General features: G+C 41.9%; 1 protein-coding gene across 6 annotated transcripts in view; it reads right to left on the bottom strand.

Moving 5' to 3' along the window:
- Cdh6 (cadherin 6) overlaps nucleotides 1–22,177 on the bottom strand; it is a 137,534-nt gene that overhangs the window by 17,676 nt on the left and 97,681 nt on the right. For 5 of the 6 annotated variants that reach the window (XM_037209376.1, XM_028884391.2, XM_028884397.2 and 2 more), the window contains 5 exons: nucleotides 16,832–17,126; nucleotides 12,926–13,045; nucleotides 10,242–10,409; nucleotides 7,053–7,240; nucleotides 4,515–4,768 (listed from right to left, as the gene is read on the bottom strand). In XM_037209376.1, coding sequence (XP_037065271.1) covers nucleotides 4,515–4,768; nucleotides 7,053–7,240; nucleotides 10,242–10,409; nucleotides 12,926–13,045; nucleotides 16,832–17,126 — 1,025 coding nt within the window. The remainder of the gene's footprint in view (nucleotides 1–4,514; nucleotides 4,769–7,052; nucleotides 7,241–10,241; nucleotides 10,410–12,925; nucleotides 13,046–16,831; nucleotides 17,127–22,177) is intronic. The other variant, XM_037209377.1, reaches the window with a different exon arrangement.

Genomic DNA, 22,177 nt, shown 5'->3' with positions numbered 1-22,177 from the left:
GTTGAATTGAGAATGGCTGGACACTGCTGTCACAAGATGTTGGAACAAGTGTGAACACAAGGCTGGAAGAAGATTTGAGGCCCTGGTTTTGACATGCAGAGACTGAGGGCCCGAGGAACATCCTGTGGAAAGGTCCAGGCTAAAGCTTGAGACAGAACCACAGACAACCTGGAGCAACTGTGGGGAAGGACATCAGGGGAGGCAGGGCTCAGTGTCACTTAAGTGCCTCAGAGCGACAAGGACAGGAATGATGCTAGGACTGAGTGAGGACTAGAGATCCATTGATGGAGAGCTTGTGGAAATTCAAAGGGCACCCAGAATTCTATCTTAAAAATGAAAGATGAACAGCACCTTCAACCCTAACACTCACGGCAGACTAGGGAGTTGGAGAAATGGTGTCTTTCAAAATTAAATTTGTTACTAGCTTTCAACCTACTTTTAAGTTTATTTGATTTTGTAATTGATTTTTAGGATGGCCATGTAAAGGGGCCAAGTATGTATGTGTGTTTATGAATGAAGGGGCATCAAGAGAAAAATTTGAAGAGATTTGATATGTTAAAGTTTGTTCTGAAAAATAGTTCCCCATGTCCACGGCATTTTTAAAACTTATGTCATTGAAGGAGGTTTAAAAATATTGGCTTAAAATTGGCTTAGTAAAAATACAATTTAAGTAAATCACCTAACTATCTGACATATTTAGAGTTATGAATGCTCTAAGAAAAGATATAAGTAGTTTGCAATAATATACAATGCTCAAAATTCTGTTTCAATGAATTGTTTTTATTTAAAATAGGTTAAGTAACAAGATAGAACAAACAATATATTTTTATATTGATATTTGTCAGTTAGAAGTTGTCTAAGTAAAATAGGCATTTGTTTATTGCTTGCTATTCAAACTTATTTCAGAAGAAATTAATCAAATTCACAGTGGCCATTATGCCATCGGGTCTTAATTTTACTTTCAACGTATTTAACACAGCCTTTTCATCCTCAGAAGGGCTCAAACAAACCTAAAAAATTATCTATTGGTTTTGACATTTCTGCCATGAACCAACAGTTATGAAAAAAATTTAGGCAAAAACACTGAACTTACTTTATCACCTTTCTTCATTTCTGATAACGAATGATAACTATTTATAACATCACTACTTCTCAAAAGGGAAGTCACTATACTCATAGACTGTGAGAAGTTTAATAGTTATCCATGAGCACGTTTTTCCCTCATGACAAATGCTAAGCTGAGGACATTCTGCTTTGTGCTTTTGTAAGCTGCCACAGCTATACATGGCGGTCATCTTTTGCTCTTTGTCTCAGCCTTCCGGTATAGTTTTAAGTTTGACAAATAATCACATTTTTTTTCTATCAAGCCTTGAAATAAATGGGAAGCAGTGAAGAAGTTTTTAGTTGAAGTCAGCTTTAAATTTTAAAGAGAGGAGATTAACTACTAAGGAAATACCAAAATTTATATTATCTTCCCTAATTGGGAGATTAAAAATTAATGGAAACCCTAAAATGCCTATATTGTTTAGGAGAGATGATTATAGACAAAGCTGTATTTTCTTTTTGTTGTTATTTTCTTTCCTCTAAAGTAATTTCAGTTTATATCATGGATATTTATTGTCCAGAAATATTAACTGTGATCATTGCCAATAGGAAGCAAGGCAGTCAGCCTCAGCATGGCTGGAGTGGATCATTTGACCTCCTCTCCTGGGACTTCACTGTGCTTTGTGATTAAATGATTTGTCTTGTAATGTGTCCTCAAGTGAGAGAGATTTATTTGGCAGGAAAGAAGCTGTGTTTGCATGTATACTTAAAAAAAAAAAGACTTTGCTTATTTTTATTTATGTGTCTGAGTGTGTGTCTGTGTGTGGGCACATGAGCCTGGCTACCTAATGAGGTCTGACCTCATTAGCCTTAGCTGAGGGGGCATTGGATTTCCAGGGGCTGGAGTTGCAGGCAGTTATAAACCACCTGATGTGAGTATTGGGAACCAAACTTGAGTCCTCTGTAAGAGCAGTGAATGCTGAGCCATCTCTCTATCCCCCATACAGACATTGTACATGGCAGATTTATATAGTGACATATTTTCTCTTGTATGTATCTAAAAACATGGCAATAAAGTTATAGTAGGAAATTGTTTTGTGATTGAACAATTAAACATGGTAACTGAATCAAAAACTCAGCATTTCGGGAATTCGTTGTTCACCTAACAGTCTTACATAGTGGTTCAGTATTTATGTCTGGACTAACCCCAGACTATGTATAGGCATATTTTCTTAATACAAGACTGATTTTATCCTATAAGGAAAATCACTGGAACATGCACTGATCCACCAATGTAATCTATGTACGTTTCTAGACTTAAATCTATATTTATATGTCAAATCCATCTGTGCTAAGGGAAGGCTGGCAGCGAAAGTCTTGAGAATGAACAGTCAACCCAACCTGAAGAGCTAAGTACTTCCATTCATCACATGGAGAATAATACAGCGGGTAAAACTGGTATTTGGATCAAACACTAATATAAAAGTGTTTAGCCTAAATTTCCAGAAGACATTTTTTTCCCCCTTCAAATTGGAAGCATGTTGATCCATCAAGAGGGGTAACCGAATCTCAGGTCTGTTAACTTCTAGCATTAGCACTTTTAAATTGGACCTCGCCCCGACTCTCTAAGCCGGCCCCACTCTGTGTTATTAGAGTGAGGCCCAAGTGAGGGAACAGTTGTGAAAGGACCTCAGTGCGTGTGCTATTGTGCTATGGAAGTGAAAGCTGTCATTCATTTCCCTCACGAGGCATGTGACGTTTACATGGGGGAAGTACTGGGTCCATGGAGCTCACACGGGACTGCACTGGTGGGCTGAGCCCTCTTTAACGTGTTGTAGATCTTCCAGTAGAGAGATAAAACATGGCCCTGTGTGCCCTGAGAGTAGAGCAGACATCTGTGTGTCTTAGACAAGAGGGGGTCATGAGATTTGACTACATCAAAGGGGATGGATGCTCAAGCACATTTACTTAGAGCGACATATTCTTTTATCTGCAATAATGTTCTCCACATAGCAGACAGAATGACCCTTTAAAAGTGCAGTTTGGGATTAGGCAGCTCTTCTACTCAAAGCTTCCAGATGGCTTCTCACCTCAATTAGATAAAATTCAGGCTTTACCATGAACTATAAAGCCGAGTAGGACCCACAAGATCCACCGTGGCAAACCACCCTGCTGCCTCCTAATCGACCTCTTCTACCTCCTCCTTCCTCTCTCTCTTATTTCCCCCTTCTTCCCTCTCCCTCTGTTCTTTTACCTCTCCTAACTCTCCATCTCTTCCTTTCTCCCAGCCATGCAGACCTCTTAGCCGTTCCTACAACAGAGGAAGTCGGCTCTAGCATTAGACCTCTTCTTCCTTTTCCCCCTTTTGCGGGTCGTTCCCCAGAATTCTACACTGCTCATCCCTTCATTTTTTTCTTTCTTCAAATCTTTACTGCAAAGATTTCTACTAAGAAGGCTAAACCTGGTCACACCATCTTAAACAGTTTCCTCATTAATTTGATTTTTAGAATTTCTTCACCTGACCTACTGCATATTTATCCTTTGTTTTTCTCTGTAAGCTCTCTATGGTGAGGACCTGGTATAGTTGTCTACTGCGTTCCCTTGTGCATATGATGTGCAAGGTGTGTGTGTGGCAGGTACCCTGACCAGAATATGTCTGCGGACTCACTGGCAAGAATCTCTACAGTTTTTATTTTTTCTGCTTAGTTTATCTATGGAGAATGATTTACACCATAGCAGCCTGATTTAGCACCTTTCTCATTTATTCTACGGAGCTACTGGCTGGTGGCTGGGAGTTGGTTGATTCCAGGATTTGCATATGATTCTAGAATCCCCAAGTTGTCAGTGGTCTCAAGGAGCAATGAGGTTTCTTGCCATCTGATTTATAACTAAGGAGCCAGCAAGCACCAGCAAGACGGAGCTTGTTTACAGAGCATTAATTTGGATTCTACCCTATTAATTTCTCCAGCATTTCACAGACATATCACGAAACAGTTCTTGTTTTTATTTACATATGCAAGAGGGAAATTATTCATCTAAATGGAGTGTAATTCTGCCTCTAAGTGCTACATGATAGGTTCTCCAGCACTTGAAAAGCATGTTGGCTGTCAAACTCAGTGGCTGCTTTATTTCCATGTTCCACTATTTAGTAAATCATCGTCAAGCTTACAAAGGGCCCAGGTCAATCAGCTGCACCACCTTATCTCACTTCACTTAAGCAGCGAACTCCTGCTGCACCTCTCTTCTTCATTTTTGTTTTCAACTTTCGTGTATTTGAGGTTGACGCTGATGCTAAACACAGTATTTATGCAGTGAGCAAGGACAGTTAAAGGTGCTATCTGGAACCGTTTTCCAGGAAAACACAGCTGTCTAACTGGAAAAAGGATTCCTATTTTTTTAAGCAGCAGGTGGATATTCGGATATTAAAATGGACTTAACTGAGGGAAGAGATGGGGCTGACATGCACTTACTTGACGGGATTGCGGGCAGCGTCAGGATCCTGAGCTGAGACAGAGCCTATGGTTGTGTTTATCTGAGCATCCTCTCGTATTTGCAGGATGTAGGCCAGTTTGCTGAAGACTGGAGGCTCATCCACATCGTCTACCACAATCCTCACCGTGGCTGAGTCTTTGAAGGGACCCAGGTAGAGAAATCGGGGTTCCACGTGGGGATTGGAGGCTTCCACCTTGAGGGTATACACTTTCTTCTTTTCGTAATCCAAGAGCTTCAGAAGAAAGCGATGCAGCACACAGAGAGGCAAGGCAGAAACCGTTTTAGTGCAAATCTCTGATAAATGAATGCGATCGGGCTGCTTCTAGAGATAACCATAGGTTAGTGCAATGTTGGGCAGAGGCAGCAAAGCGAAGTTGAGATCAGTATTTTTCCCGTACCATAGAGCATTAGCAGGGAAGCTATTACATAGGCTGTGAAGAGCCATGACGCAACCAGGATAGAAGTACAGCCTGGATGTCTGCTGCACAGAAAAGTGGGTACTCAGGTGCTAGGCATATGGGGCAGGAAGGGAACTGGACACAGGGATCTGTTTCAGCCTCCCTCTCCTTTAAACTACCTTGGATTTGAATAGGGGGGGTTGCTGAGGGCAGAGTGGCAGCATGTAGTAGACCATTTTGCCTCGGGTTCTCACATCTGGCTTTACCTGCTGGGTATCTAAAACTTGCCAATGCCTGGGGCACCACTCTTGCCTGCTAAACCAAACTTTCTCTGGTGGAGATGGTCACCTGTACTTGTAAACAGCTTCAGGTGAGTAGGAGTGGAGCCAGAAGTCTGACTCAGAGGTTAGCACCATGACTCTGTCTTGCCGGTCCGTACTAAATAAGCTGTTTTTGCAGGAGTTAGGCAAAGCTTTCCCCGGTAGCCTCACAAGGGCACTGGGCTAATTATTTGCCAAAGAAGGCAATGATCTCCGTTTGTCAAAGACCTTTAGGAAAAGATTTTGCTTTTGAAGGCATGGTGAACCCAAATGTGTACTGCTGACTTGTAGTTTTAGATGATATCATGGCAAGGCTCGCTGGAAACACTATTAATCAAGACGTTGGCGAATGCAATTTAGTCGGCTAGGCAAAATTTCAGTTTGAATCTGATAAGGCACTGAGAAAATTAAAAAGGTTAATGCACACTAATGGGCCTCCTAATCATATCAGGGTCTAAAACATTGGTCTGAGTGTCACTTAGGCATGTTTTATTGTGCTTCCAGATATTCAGACATATTCTTAAAAGGGACATTTTTCTTGTTATTTACATCCACCATGCTTATGTTCACCAGCAAGCCACAGTGGGTGAAGGGAGGGAGAAGGTATATTATACTACACACGACAAAAGAGAAATCAATGAAAATTAACCGAAATCAATACTTTCAGCCCCGAAGCACACAATTTGTTGGTTTTTAACCATGGCCACACTTTGGTATAGTGCTCTGTGGTGCCAGCCGGTCAACTAGCACACAAGCATGCTGGTGAAGAGGAGATTTGTTGCCCTCATGCTCTGGAAAGTAACTGAAGGGGTCATGTGAAATTTCCTCAGTTGCTTAGATGTGGGTCTCTGCATATGCCTTCTTTCTAATTCAGGTCATCTTGCCCCCCGCTTGCACTAAATCTTTCCTTCAAAGCACTTTTCACAGTTGGCACGTACACATTCATTCAGTGGCTTCTTCCTTGTTGATTCACTGCTGGCCTATAGGTTCTAGGACAGCAGAAAGAGCGTCTGTTGTAAGTGCCATGGCAGTACCAGCACCCACAACAACGTGTGGCATTGTCTATTTTATTGCTTGTAGCATTTCTATGAATTCCACTTGTTTCTATTATTTACTTAGGGGATTTTTAGTAGAAATGTATTGAAAGTACAGAAGTAATGAATATATAAAATTATTTTTGACTACTAAAAGTCAACCCAAGAGATCTCAGTGTGATTAGAATCGGTGTTTTTAAAGAGTGAGTAAAAGAAGAATTTGAAGAAATGTTCATAGGAGATTGTCATTGTCCTTGGGAGCCAGAGGGAAGCACTCTCATTGATGAGACACTGAAAGTTTTATCTTGTTTGATAGCTATGAAAGTTGTAGAGGCACCAATCAGTAGCCTACTTTCCTCCTGCTAAACAGTATTTGGAGTTGAAAAAAAATCTAACATGGAGTTGTGTTTACATCCTCTTATCTCTCCTTTTCTATATGTGCATGCTTACTTGTGTGTGTGTGTGTGTGTGTGTGTGTGTGTGTGTTTGTATGCATGTGCACTCTGCATATTTGTAGGTAGAAGCCAGAGGTCAGAGATCAACATCATGCCTTCTGTCACTCTGAACCTTATTTCTTCCAGACTGCCTGGCCAGGGAGCTTCCAAGGTCTGCCTTTCTCCACCTTTCCTCCAGCACCTGCGTTGCCACCATGGGCCACCATGCCCAGACTTCATGTGGGTGCTGGGGACTTGTATGAGTACTTTATTCAGAGCCATCTCGTCAACCCCAGGAGTGGTACCAAGTGTCCATACCAATGCCATTACCTTTTTGACAGTTATAATCCCTTCCTGGGTTTCCTGGTCGGTGATGACGTCAAACATGTCTTGCCCCTCACCGTCTGTGATGCTGTACTCAATCTCTGCGTTTTCTCCCATGTCAGCATCACTGGCTTTGATCCTGCCAATCGGTGTACCCGGTGGAGAGGACTCGGGGGTCTTAAACTGGTATGTACCTATTAATCACCAAACAGACAAGTGAGGCAGAGACTAGGAGATGCTCTACCCAAATAAGCAGTCCACTCTTACCCATTAGGGATATATTCTGAGATCCCCAGCCGAGTCCTAACTGCAACTAGTACTAAATCCTAAACACAGGGTTTAGTTCAGGTTAAGTGCTCTATTTTTTTCTGTGTTTATTTTTAGTATATACTTATCTCTGATAAATTTTAACACATAAACTGAGCATAATAATAGACTATCAGCAATAGCTTATTTCTTATTAAGAAAAGAGAGTAAGTATAATAATATATGACAATAAAGGTATTTTAAATAATATATTTGGATTCTGGTTGGCAATAAGTGAAGGGGCAGAAAGCCCAACCATGGCTGAGGGGAGACAGTGTTAAGACCTCACTGTGGCAAAGACAGACTTATGCTTTCTTCAAAATAATTAATGATGCCCTAACCTCCTTATGTCTTCACTATCATGCTAACCAGACTTCTCTTTCTGTTTCTTGGCCTGTCTCCTTGCAAGTGGAGTGCTCTTTTCTTGTTCTGTAAACAAGCTCCCAAGTTCATGGTGTTGTTTGAGTCTAAGTAGGAGAGGAGGGCTTCAGAAGCCCCGCGGAGGTAATATAGCAGAAAGAATAGAAAACCTAACCTGGACTGACTTGGAGCTAATTACTCTGTGTTCTTAACAGGGCTTCTTCCTGACCTTGCTCCTACTAGCTGAAGGTGGAAGCAAATTACAGCAATTTGGAAAAATAGCCAAGTAGCCATGATTTGACTAAGAATCTGAGCTGGATCTAGATGCAGAGTTAGGGATATGGGAAACTACACTGAGCAATGAAGTTCTCTACCCTTTTCCTTTGACTCATTCTTTCCTTCTCAATTTCATTACAGAATTTTCTTTATAAATATATTTAACATATATATAAAATTTTGTTTTTGAGACAGTCTCACTGTGTTGACCAGGCTGGCCTCGAACTTACAGAAATCTGCTTGCCTGTGCCTGATTAAAGGTGTGCACCACCACACCCGTCAGCATTCTTTTATTTTTACTTCTGCTCTAAAATGATACTTTGTAGGTGATACTTTTTAATATCCTTGTGTTGCAAAATTAGTTTAAAGACAATATGTGAGTTTCAGCTTAGATATGACAATCTTGCAGACCAGTACATACTTAGAATGTGTGTGTGTGTGTGTGTGTGTGTGTGTGTGTGTGTGTGTGTGTGTGTGTAAAAACAAAAACTATCTTAGCATTGATGGTAAAGTGGTAAGCATAGCTGCCTTCTGAAATTTATTCTTATCTCTTATAATTTGCCATTTATTCATACATGATTTTTGGAAAAAAAAAAAAACTCAAAAAACCCAAAACAAACAAACAAACAAAACCCATCAGACTATGGCACCACTGAAGAATAGGTCTTCAATGGTGCAAATTCCCTGAATATTGGGTTCCTGGTTGGTAAAATAACAAAGTATGTTTTAACTACTTCTCTAGATTGCTCTGCATTCTCTTTTTACTTGCTTTGGCACATGGTCTCACAGCAGGCAACAGGCAGTGTAAAGAAAGAGCAGGACATGTGACAAAGCCCCAAGTGCAGAGACCCTGGGGTTGTCCTCCCCAGGGCAAAGCACTGGCGAGCATGCTATTTTCATTTTAGGCCTTTGTGCAGAAATTTCAGGGCTCACAAAACGTTTCTTCTGCCCATATCATAAATAATTAGCTATTCTGTTCTTGGCATCTAGCTGATTACATACTTGGAGGATGAAAAGACGACACTGTTTCCAGTTTATCATTTAGATCTCCATCTACAGGGAGCCCATATTAGCTGGTTATCTTTTTTAAAAGGCCACAGTAGAGTAAGTGGGTTTTTTCTCCCTCCCTTCTTTCCCTCCCCCATTTTCCCTTCTCTCATTCCTTCCTTCTACTTCTTTTCAAAACATTTTTAAAAATTATTTCATTTCTCTGTATGTGTGTATGTCTGTGTGTTTGCATGCTATGTGTATCCAGTGGTCACGGAGGCCAGAAGAGGGCATCATTTCTCCTGGAGCTGGACTTACAGGCCATTGTGATGATCTACCTGGACCTGAATGCTCTGGAAGAGCATCTAGTACTCTAAACCAATTGCTGAGTGTTCTCTTTAGTTCCCTTCTTTTAAAACATGGGGTCTTCCTAGGCTGGCATGAACTCTTTATGGAGCCCCAGCTGGAAGCCACCACAGCTGTCCAAGTGTAGGATTATATGTGTGACTGAGTCACCATATCCAGCTGCATTTCCTACTTAAGGATTCAGGTAACTTTTCCAGGGGAGCATGGTCACAAAGACATCTATCTGTTTTTGAAGGGGAAATTGCATCACAACCAGTTCCCACTTGGGTGGCTGGATGTGGAAGTCTAGCATGATGCTTTGACAGAAAGGCCGTATTCATGGGTCTTGTTTTTTTCCTTTCACCTGATAAGGACAGTTAATGTTATCTGAGATGATTTTCAGTATCTCAATTAACCATACTGTAGAAAACTCTTTATGACTCCAAACGGATTAAGTACAGAGCAACTTCTTCAGATGTATTTTTAGAACTCGGGAAATGATAAATCCTTCCTTGCAAAGCTTTGTGAGCATCTAACAGAGATTACATGCCTGATTAAGTTCATAAAAACATAAGGTCAACTTTTTCCTAACAAATAGCAGCATACTTGTATACATATGCTTTGCTCAAGCAAATTTACGTCTGTGGTAGTCATTTTAATAAGGGAAGAGAAAGCAACGAAGTTGCTTTTACAACAGCCGCCATATCAGGAACCACTCAGCTAATTACCGATGGCAGAGCATAAATGTTCACACTCCCTGAGCATAAGTGGTGTTTTCATCTCATTTAAGTAATGTTAATAAAAGTGCCAATTCTTCCTAAGTCCAGCGATTTTGACAGCAGTGCCAACCATGGAAATATTCTTAAAGTCAAAATTTTACAAAAGCACATTAGAGAAATCTGTTCAATCAAATGTCCCTACTCTGGGGGAAACGGGGTGGATTATCATTGACATCTGTCAGCGTGATGTTCACGGTGGTGGTCCCCGACAGTCCTCCCATCTGGCCGCCCATGTCCTTGGCTTGAATCACAACTTGGTACTGTTCTCTGTTTTCTCGATCCATGTTGAGCAACGCTGTCTTGATGATACCTATGGATATGAAATGGAAAATTCAGGCGTGGGAGGGGAGGCGTTAACCATAGTTTATGGAATCATTTATTTATGCAGACAAATGGAGACTGTCACCCACAATATGCAAAACGCTATGCAGATGTCACTGTGATATAAAGATGATTATATGCAGCCTTTCTACTGAAGGAAATTACAATCACACAAGGGAAGAGAGACTCATTAAGAAGCCTGTAATACAAGGAGAGTAAAAACAAGTACAAGTGAAAGCCTGTGCAAAAGAGACCACACGTAGTGCAATGTAAGTGTCACGGGATGACACTGTCAGGTAGAACTGGCATGTGGCATGAGAGGACATACCACACTTGCTGCTAGATTAAAAGCACTGGGGGGTACTCTGAGAGCATGGTTCAGAAAGCCATATGCCTAAGCTGACACCAGAGTTTCACATTATCAGCTTGGCTAATTGCTCCTCAAGAGTACCTGCCGTAATGAATGTTCTGTGGGCTTTATAAGCCACAAAACTATGTGCTAAGGAAAATGGCCTGAGGTCTCTCCCGATTGTGATCTTGTTTGATCCCGGAGAATTTGGGTTTGCTTACAGAGAATGAGAACTCCATCCCAGCAATCCCTGCAGCAGCCGACATTTTAAAGACAGGTTAAAGTTGTCTCTACTGCTAGGCAGTTAGATAATGACTTGAAAGAACTTCTCAAAGTTTGCCTAATCTCTGTAGAGTGTTTATGCTTAAATTAACTTCCTTTTAAAAATCACTGGAGTAGGCTTTGTAACCCTCTCCGGTCTCACATTCTCATGCTTAACCACTAATGAAGCTGAAAATATCTTTTCTTCCTTTTTAACAAGAATGCCTCAGACAACAGGTCAATTTTATTCCCATAGTCTTGGCTTCAAGGAGCAGCGGCTTTCTCTTCTCCAAATAATGGTTCTTCTCTATTTAAACACAGGAAATCACCTTAGCCTTTTGTCCTTTAAGTAGGGTAATTCTAATTTTTCATTTCTCATTGTTTTTCAACTCAACATTTTCTCTCTCCTTGGGATTCTTTCCAGGTTCATTCACCTTTTAACACATCGATTTCTAGCTGGATATAGTAACCCAGAAAAGCTCTGGCTTAAAATAAAGAATGTTTGAAAAATATATGAAAGGAACTTGATTCAAAATATGTATAGAATATACTGTACAATACAAATGCTTTGTGCAGAAAAATAAACCACCAGATAGCACGGTGCGGTTGATGGGGTGCTTTTGTATTCAGCATTATATGACATTCTTGTGCTCCATATTGTGGAGGGGCCTCAGCACCTACAAGCTATTTATAGCTTAGCCAGCACACACTGTCGATGGTTGGTTTGTTCTGAGTTAACCCCCTCTCAGCCCAGATGCCCCTGGGGAACAAGATTGACATCGGCTAACTTGACTAAGCACTTCAAGAGGCGCCTGAGCCCCAAGTATCCACACAAAATGAGGGGAGACAGCAAGAGATGATAATGAGAGAAACTTGGGCATCATAGCCCTCAGAAACATGTCTGGCCACCCGATGAGAGGGCAGGGCTGAGCTCTAGAATGCCTGGCTTTCTTTGTTATGCTCCTTCCCTGATCTAGGATCTGCTGGTGGGAAATGAGATGGAAGACAGTTTTTTTTTTTTTTTTTTTTTTTTTTTAAGGATGTTAATCTACTGTCTTCTCAGATTGCCAGCTCTCTGAATAAAGCAGTTTTAAAGATTCAGTCCCTGTCTCTTTTCATTGGCATCTGTGACAGGCAGCAATGAGTCCAGCTTTCCACTTAGACTTTGCAGGGCAAATTCAGAAAAATAAGATGCTGTAAAAAATATTCTATAAGGCAAGCTGATTTGTTGGACCAGGGATGTGTTGGGCAGGATAGGCTAGACCATGACATCAGAATGAGACAAAAATCTCCGTGGTGTGACAGGGCTCTGGTTCAATTCTTCCTCATGCTCTGGGCAGGCACTCAGGCATCTCTGCTCATGGTGACACTCTGGCATCCGGGCTGAGGCCCTATTTCAACAAGAGTTTCCATGATCACTGTGACCAGGGGAAGGGAATGTGACAGATTGTGTACAACTCTACTTGGAAGTGACTTATTTCACTGCCATATTTTATTTGTGCAAATATGTCCCATGGCTATACCTAACTTCGAAGTAGAACAGAGAGACGTGACACCATCAAGAAACTAGAAAAAGAGAAAAGAGGACTCAGGATTTCTGTGAATAGGGTTAGCCATTCTCAGGAAGGGTCATTCCTTTGGTTTCACGCCAAAGTAGATGGAAAAAGAAAGGAACGACTCTATCCTATATGTGTGGTGTGAAAGGCTCATTGTCATATTTCCTTATTAAAATGATCTGGATGTCACGCTTACAAATAAATTACTAGAGTTTGGCAGAGGAACACAAGGAAAATCCAATCATGCTGATTGTTTTTATTAAACAATATGCTAGGTCAGCTGAGCATGCCAGTTAAAATTACAGACCGTCGACTAGGAGATGAAGGAAGTATTCTAACCTGTTTCCGACTCCACTGAAAAGTAAGGCTGTCCCTGGAGGATGCTATAGACAACTTTAGCACTGTTTCCATAGGTTGGGTCATCAGCATCAGTGGCAGTGACTTGGACCACAAACGTGCCTGTAATGACAGAAACGTAACTGAAAACAAAGAAGGTTTCATTATGTTACTTGATACATGTGCACACTGAAGAAAGCGCGATCTTAATTAATTTAATAATTAAATTACATTTTAGTGTATGTCTATAATTGTGTGCATGTGATGGCTCACAGATGCCACTGTGCATGAATAGAAATTCTTTCTTTCCATCTTGTGAATCCTGAAGATCAAATTTAGTTCATCAGTCTTGGAAGCAAATATCTTTGTGCTGAGCCATCTTGTTGTCCTGGTTAGTCTTCTGTTAACCTGGCAAAACTAGAATTCCCTGGAAGCTGGAACCTCAATTTAATTGCCTCCATTGGATTGGCTTGCAGGCATGTTTCTGGGGCATGTTCCTGACTGATGGTTGATATGTAAGGGCACAGTCCACTGTGGGCTGTGCTATCCCTGGGCAAGAGGTTCTGGATTTGTTTGAGAAAGCAAGGCAAGCTAGCCATGCAGGCAAGGCAAGCTAGTGAGCATCACTCCTTTCTGGTCTCTGCTTCAATTCCTGCCTCCAGGTTCCCAACTTGGTTTCCTTTGATGATAGAGTGGAACCTGAAAGTCACAGTCTTTTATCACAGCAATATAAAGTCAACTAGAATACTAGCTTCTATGACAAAGGAGTGGAGAATCACAGTACAATATGTGTTGTTAGGAAGCCATTGATCCCTCACTTGAAAGGGATCAGATTCACATCAATGGATGCTGTATGGAGTACGTTAAAGAGAAGGACAGCCTTGAGTAAAGGTGAGTCCTACCCATCTCCTGTGATGGGATATGACTGGACTCTCGCTTCAAGTGTTCTTTCAAGTTACTTAGGACTAAGGTAGGTACCTAGAGACGACAGCCTCTTAAATTACTTTGTCCACAGGAATTCTGGTAGGTGTTGTCCAGTGGGTGGCCACTTGCAATTTTGCTAGAAATTCTGTGTCCTAGATGCCTTTTCTCTTGGACTTCAATGTGGCACATGAAGCCACAATTGTAGCAGCTGCTGTGATTTTAGCTGTGCCAGCCTGGGGTCAAAGCTGAACAGGACAGAAAATCACCATGAAGCCAGGATCCAGATCGAATTTTTCCAAAGCTCATTTTGCTTTAGATCCTATGACCAACAAATATCTTCACTGTTTAAACTAGTTTAAGTCAGGTTTCCTATTATGGGATCTTCAAATATCTGATAATTCTAAGAGGCTGAAAGATTTTGAACCTTTAAAAGGGGTAGTTTAGACCAGATAAAGAATTAGTTAGGGCTGATGGTAGAGTACATGTAGGAAGCTCCAGGTTCAACCCCCAACTCCAAATACACCAGGTATAGTGACACACACCTGTAATCTCATCTCTTAAGGAAGTAGATTGGAGGATCAGAAGTTCAAGGCCATCCTGTGCTATAATATGAGCTCAAGGTCAGCCTGGGCTACATGTTTAAAAAGAAAACTAAACCAAACCAAACATTAGTGGGTTGGGATAACCCACTGTAAACATCTGACAGTATAATTTCAATTAAGATTAAATGTACAAAGGAAGCAATACTGTTTTAGGCTGGCATTCTTACTTTGGGGGCGCTTACCTAAGAACTTTGGAAGTATCTTTACCTTGCTTGAGGAACATGCTAATTTCATAAGTGTACTTGCATGTCCGTTATAAGGGTGAGAAGTTCCCCAAAGACCCTGTGATTAAGGGTACTCTATGGCTGCCTTTTGATATTCCTTTCAGATAAGCAGGGGTTGTCCTGTCTTTGAGAAGGGCAGGGAAGTTCCTTGTAGAGAATATGAGAATTAAAAAATTGCTTTTGTAATACCTAACCATTTCATTTATTAAACAAACAGAGTGCATTGTGCTAGGGTTGGATGTGCTGGCTCTCGCTGTATCGTACTGAGACATGAGACACAATCCCACCCTTGCAATTTGGCAGGTTAAGTGGCCAGCGTGAGAGCCTCCTGTGACTTTAGAGGGAGAGTTAATAGAAGTCAACAAACACCCAAATTCTTATTTGCATTAATGTAAGTTCTGCTTGCCTTTGGAATGTCATTATCTGGTGTTCTAAGCACCCATTAGGGGCAGCTACTGAAGGAGAGGCTTTACGCCTGTTTTCTTATTTAATCCTCATGGTTATCCTTCGGGAGTAGACATTCATTATTTATTTTTGGTAGATGTGGAATTGGAGGATCAAAGAAATCAAGATCAGATAAATCAAGTAATTTGCCCAAGGCTGCACCGCTGGCTATTAGTGGAGACAGTTTCTAATTTAGGTGCTTTGGACACTGAAGCTCACTTTCCCCTTTTGCTCTTGTCTGGTCACCTTTATATGCATTCTTCCAGACTCCCCTCTCTATGCCAATAATGATTCTCTAGACATGCATTTTGGGCTTTCCCCCAAGAATGTGTAATGTATATTTAATTCTTTCCTGGCTTCAAAAGTGAGTGACACTCTCTAAGAGGGGTGCACAGCATCACAGTTGTTTGGGGGTGCTGTTGGTGACAAAGATAACCATCTTGCTTTAATTCCCGCCCCTGCCCCCCCCCCCATTCTTATTTTTTAAGCCACCTACAAGAAAAATATCCTCCAACCCATCCAAGGGAAAAAAAAAAAGACTCTTTAAAAATAATCTCAACTCCTTTCTTTGCTTTGAGGATGGCTTCCGATTTTTCTAACAGAATGAAGTGGCTTCAAATAATGTGACGATTTCTTCCTGGGGGGGGGGGATGGATGCTTTACAATCACTTCCCCGGACTGAATATTTCCCAGATTTTGGACCTCTGAGCTCTACTCTATCTCATATCTAATTGATGCAGCCAGAGAGAAGTTATTCTGTAATTTCAGCCTTTTTTGAAGCTGGCAGAGTGAAAATAAAAACAACCTTCTCCTATAGTAGTTTGGAGTGTGTCACTGTGTCCTATGGAGTATTCTAAAGCTTCTAGAACTTTCTCATTTCTTTAAGTCCTGTTTACCGTCTTCTAGCTTAAACAGATTAAGTCCACACAAATGAAACTTAAAACTGGTAGTGGACTTGTGCATACAATATTCATCCTCTGTATTAAATCTCATGGATGTCTTTACTGTCTTTGCACTGTTTATGGATATGAAAAAAAAACTTTTTAAAGAGTCTTTCCCCTAAATTCACAGTTACTTAATGCAACTACCAGTATTTTTTTTTTTGCTTATTAAACAAATTTATTATTATTGTGTGTCTGTGTCTGTGAGTGCCACGGCATGGCTGTGTGTGTGTGGGGGGGGGGGGGTCAGAGGACATTTTTATGGAGGTGGTTCTCCCCTTCTGCTTTCACATGGGTCTGGTATTGAACTCAGGTCATCAGGCTTCTGAGGTAAGTCCCTTTACCTACTGAGTCATCTTTCTGGCCCTGTCACCATTTTTGGGGGCTGGACTGGAAATTTGGGCTTTAATTTTTGACTGGGAAGATTGGTCCCTTCCCCAGACTGTTGTGATGTGGGCTGAGAGCAATAGGCAAGGCTGCTGTCTTTCAGTCCAAGAAACAGTGGGGGAGAAAGCAGATGAGTTGGCCTCCATCTCATCTCGAAGTCTCTCCTCGTTGCTGTCCTACCCTTACCATGATAGGAAATGCCATTTTCTTACAGTAGTCACAAGGTAAGACTGGGGTGACATTAGACAATAGGGTGCACTTAGGAAAAGGACCTATGGTAGCTTTGGGATGCGGCTTCTAAATTCTTTCAGTTCACTAAGCTTGGCTCAGGGTTCTTCCCTTGGTGGGTGTGGAGACCCCACTCTGTCGAACGTGCGTCTCACTCACCAACATCAGCCATCTCGGGGACCGTGGCTGTATAAACGTCCTTGGTGAATATTGGCTCGTTGTCATTGATGTCATGGATCTTGATGATGAACTCGGACTCAGGCTCTACAGGTCTCCCGGTCCTTCTGTTGATAGCTTGAGCTCGAAGGATGTAAACAGGTTTTTCTTCTCTGTCCAGCCTCTTGGTGGCCTGTATGTCGCCTGTGTTTTCATTGATAATGAAGAGATCTCCTGCTCCATCTCCTGAAAGGATATATTTAAGTGATCCATCTCCTCTATCCTGGTCTGAATGTAACTAGTGTAGGGAAAAAAAATTAAAGAAAAGTAAAAGTCAAGCAGGTGATCCTAAACTGTTTTGTTTTTACCATGCAGTCTATCTTAACTATTTGTTATTTGCTATCAATAGCTTCCAAAGGCAGGCACAGCTGTTTTGTTTAGTTTTTTTAAACTGCTTACATAACCCTTCAATAGAAGAATACCACTCATTAATGAATGTATTTCTTAATCACAGAACTTTCTAGAAGTAGAAAATTTGGCAATCTTTCTTAGTTTGAAGAAGGGAAAACTAAAGACGGAAGCATTTTTAAAAGCCCAAGAACATGTAAGTTAGACTGGACAAATCTTTTCATTCTGGATGTCAGAACCTGTGAGCAGACTCTCTTGGTCACTGTGTACACACAAACATTCTCCAACTGCCCCACTGCTTAAAAGGACTTCAGTATTTGCATCAGAGACATGGGTATAGTCTGACTTTTGGTGAATTAAGGAAGCTAGGCAATCACATCGGTCGATGGAGATTATAATCCATCTCTGGAGAGTTTTCTGGAGAGAAGTGATATGTGTCCGTTTGTCTCTCTATTTCAGTTTAAAGCATCCCCAGACCTCCTCAGCGTTGCGTTCAGCGGTGTCTTGAGACCACGTCACCAGCCAGCCCATCAGTTCCTTGGGACAATGGCATCTGGCATGGGGATTTTAGTAGGAAACAGAAGGCCTTCTGATGTGCAGAGACAGCCTAAAGTGGATCCTGTCTGCCTTATGAGGTAGTGAGACCTGATCCCCCACCCCAGCTCTCAAAAGTAATCAAGCAGCGATGCTGAAGATTCACTGTCAGTGAAACGGTCCAGAGGGAAGTGTAGACTGAAGTGAATGTCTGGGCCTGTAAGAGTGGATGGTGATGATTCTGGGTTGGAGAAGTAGTTCCTGTTTCCTAACCCAAAGATTCCCTTTTGGAGTTGAGTTCCTAAATTCTTTTCCCCCTACCCAGCAAAAGTCTAGGTCTCCTAGCAATCTAGCTCTATTCACAGATTTTCACAATGTGTTTTGCCATTGTTAAGGATGACCATCTAACAGCTGTAGTCACAGGTCTCGTGATTACAGACATGTTCGTGACAGAATCTCCTTACAGTCTCCATACGGAGGAGCTTCCTGACAGCGGTAACTGCAATAGGTAAACATCCATGGGCTCTGAAAAACACTTCATGAGCTTCTAGAGCACTGGTTCTCAACCTTCCTAATGCCATGACCCCTTAATACAGTTCCTCATATTGTGGTGACCCCCAACCATAAAATTGTTTCCTTTTTCTTTCTTTTCTTTTTCTTTCTTTTCTTTTTTTCCGGAGCTGAGGACCGAACCCAGGGCCTTGCGCTTGCTAGGCAAGTGCTCTACCGTTGAGCTAAATCCCCAACCCCGTCATAAAATTATTTTCATTGCGACTTCCTAACTGTAATTTTGCTACTGACACAAATGGTAATTTAAATCTGCGTTTCCCAATGGTAATCTTAGGTGACCTCCATGAAAGGGTGGTTGGACCCTCAAAGGGGTTGTGACTCACACGTTGAGAACCTCTGTTCTAGAATACCTGCAGATGGACTTTCAAAGCCAAAGGGAACTGAGATGATGATCTAAGCAGTTTCCTAAACACATGTTCTGTGGACTTTCTACACAAAGCACAGAGGGAAAGAGTCCTGTGTACTTGGGAAATACTTAATCTGCCTCTGTCTTGGAGTCACCTGCTAACACAGGCCAGGCTATGAGAGTCTGAATTTCAGACTTTACGTGGCATGATTTTGTTTAGCATGGCTATCTGAAGCTTTAGTGTTCAATGCAAGGTTTTTTTGGGGGGTATGACCTCTGACAGCCTTCCCAGAAAGTTTCTTTTGTAATCCCGAGTTATCTGTCACTGGAGAAACAGGAAACGCAAAGTTCCAATTTATGTAGTGTTTCAAAATCACACCCAGCTCAAGTGAGAGTCAAAGATGAGAAACCGGTGGCAGGAAGGTGCCCTGGAGAATGTTCAGAGCAATGTCCTCATTTCTGGCGCGAGAGAGACTGTGTCCGAGGCCACACAGCTACGCCGAGTTAATCACCGAATTTGAGAATGAGAATATTACTCATACAATTAGTAGCTTTGAAAGCAATTTGGCAGAAATAATGGAAGATAAAATGCGAACAGGGAGGAAATTGCTTCAAAGTGAGACAAATGCAATATGAAATGTAAAACAAGAGCACTCTATGATTTGTGCAGTGTGATATGCCAAGGAAACGCTGAAACCACCACGACAGAGAAAGAGCCACTAGGGAAAAGTTAACTCTCCATTGACAGATTCTAATGACTGCAGAGCGATCTTAAAAAGCCATTTTATTAACTCATGAGTAAAGCAAGCACCCCTGCTGCCCTTTGGATGCGTGCTCCTGGGTAGGCGTGATCGGCGCGATGGTCAGTGGCCGTGGTGGGCCCGCCATGGTCGGCAATCGTGGTTAGCAGCAGGATGCAGCATGTGGGATGCGCAGCTAAGTCCTAAGCACAGGTCACGTCCACTGTGTCCCTCACCAGGTGTAGAACCACAGCAGAGTCAATTGCACCTCCCAAGCCAAGACCCTTCTCAGTAAAATGAGGATAATAAGAGCTGCGGGACACGCAGCTGTCAAGAGCTAATTAGAGGCCATACACAAATACCTCATTAATTGCCACCTAAACATGCAATAAAAACATGGTATGTGTTTCATGAATTATAAAGAGCCACCAAAGTGGAAGCATGAGCATTGGCTGGGAATTTATCATCAGCATGTTTTTGCTCTTCTTCTGACTTTGAAAACTTTGAAGACCGTGGAAACCCAATTTTGTAAACACTTCCTATCTCTGAGGTAAAATCTGTTATGAAAAGCCAATATTCTTCTACCTGGTGGCAACTGCTGTCTTTACATGTGATTTATTATATTCTTTATTCCACTAGATTATAGACTCTCCTCGGCTGCTTCTTTCATCATCTTCAATGTGTAATTGTTGCACACTTAGTCGGCGAATACCACATCCGGTCACAAGATTTATTCCGGTGAAAGTAATCAGAAACTTATTTTTGGCTGTCAGAAGCGACCATTTCCATGAATTATACTACAAACACCTGAGACGATAGAGAGGCAAAGGGGGAGATGCCAGAAAGTGTGAACGGGGACTATGTTGCAGATCACAGTTCTGATTTATCAATATTTGAAAACCGGTGGGAAAATGTATCTCTTCACTCAGGCAAGGCCTGATAAAAGAACAGTTTAACCTCTTCCCTCCTCTCAGGCCCCAACATGAGTTTCCTGACTCTGACGGTGCATGTGCAGGCAGCAAAAACCCCCATCAGCCCCTCGTCTCTCCCCACCCTCCTCCCTTCTGCCGAACGCCCCTGGGGCCAGCGCTTTTCTCTATTCTTGGGAAAGAAAGAAAACAGAAAACTCCAGTGCCCGTGGAAGCAGTGGCAAGAAGCAGACATTAGGGGTTTATTGAGCACTTAGATTTTAATTGGATTTTTTCTTTTGTGATGTCATTCATCATGGCCACTGGAAGAGACAGAAGTTAAACAACAACAAATAAAAGGTTGTAGGTTGCCCAAGGCATATTTTTACTAATTTCAGTTTAATGTGCCTGTTCCATTAAGTTTAATCATCTGGTTCACTTTTAATGTTTCACCATCAAGTAAGAATTAGCCACTTCCCTCCAGAAGCCTTATCTCACCTGTGGCGGGCAGGATTTCTCACTACTATATCTATAACATTTTCAGTCAGAAGGTGCCCTGACTCCGTTTCTGTACTCACTTTTTTATTCTTTTTTTAAAAAAAACCCAAAAACCAAAAACCAAAAAACAAATGTACTGTCTTGGAAAATAAATACGGGGATCTCTTTTGTTGCACGGCCCCATGGAGGGTGTCACCAGGCAGTGGCAGCATCATTGCCTGAGGGGCTGTCCCTGGGGACATAACACCCTTTTATCAGCTGCATGTACCAACTTACAGCTTAATTTTGGATGAAATTCAAGGGCATAACATTAATTGTCTATATTTTTAGTAGTCCGTGAAGCCAGCTAATGCTGGAGTGTCACTCCCTTTCCTGTGCGTCACTTCTTGAATCTCTGAGTCAGTGTCCAAATTGAATCTTCTGAGCACACTCACTGTCAAGGTGGAAAACAGGGTCAAAGCCTGCAATTCCCTAGATGGCACACGTAAGTGCCTCTGACAGTCAGAAGGGAGCTTTTGGAAGGGAATGTGTGATGGTCGGCTGAAACAAGACATTGGGTTATGGTTAATATCTTTACAGAAAGTGGGAAGAATGTACTGTGGCCTTTTAAGAAAGGAATGGTTGCTCACTTGAGGTGTCCCAGAACAGCCAGAGAACAACTACAGGAAATAGACGCTGCCCACTGGGACTGGGGTAGAAAGCAGTAGCTAATGTAGAGAGGGAACCTCACCTGGGTAGGCAGCAGATTAAACATTAAATCATTTGACATTTGATTTTAGCCAAAAGGCTGAGAAAATCGTGAATAGTGTTTTGAATTAGGAAACGAGTCTATCATCAACTTATGCCAAAATAAGGCCCATTTGATATTACTGTACATGTTTGTATATATTTATACATCTTCCTATATAATGCACTGTGGTGGTGATGAATGAGAATGGCCCCCATAGGCTTGGATATTTGAATGCTTGGTTTCCCATTTGGTGGAACTGTTTTGGGAAGGATTAGGAAGTGTGGCCTTGTTGGAGGAGGTGTGTCCCTGGGTGTGGGCTTTGAGGTTTCAAAAGCCCACACCAGGCCTAGCCTCTCTCTCTCTCTCTCTCTCTGGACCTAGTGGCTGAGGATCAGATGAAAGCTCTCAGCTACTGCTCTAGCACCATGCCCGTGTGCTTGCTGCCTTAGTCCCCAGGATGATGGTCACGGACCCACCCTCTGAAACTATAAACATGCCCCCAGTTAGATGTTTTCCTTTTTAAGCTGCCTTGGTCATGGCAGCAATAGAAAAGTAAGGACGCACAAGGTAAATAAAGTCACTTAACATAGTGAAGACTGGGGAGATTTGATGGGT

This window comes from Peromyscus leucopus, chromosome 11 (genome assembly GCF_004664715.2).
Source record: "Peromyscus leucopus breed LL Stock chromosome 11, UCI_PerLeu_2.1, whole genome shotgun sequence".
NCBI lineage: Eukaryota > Metazoa > Chordata > Mammalia > Rodentia > Cricetidae > Peromyscus > Peromyscus leucopus.
This window is presented reverse-complemented; position numbering and strand designations above follow the sequence as displayed.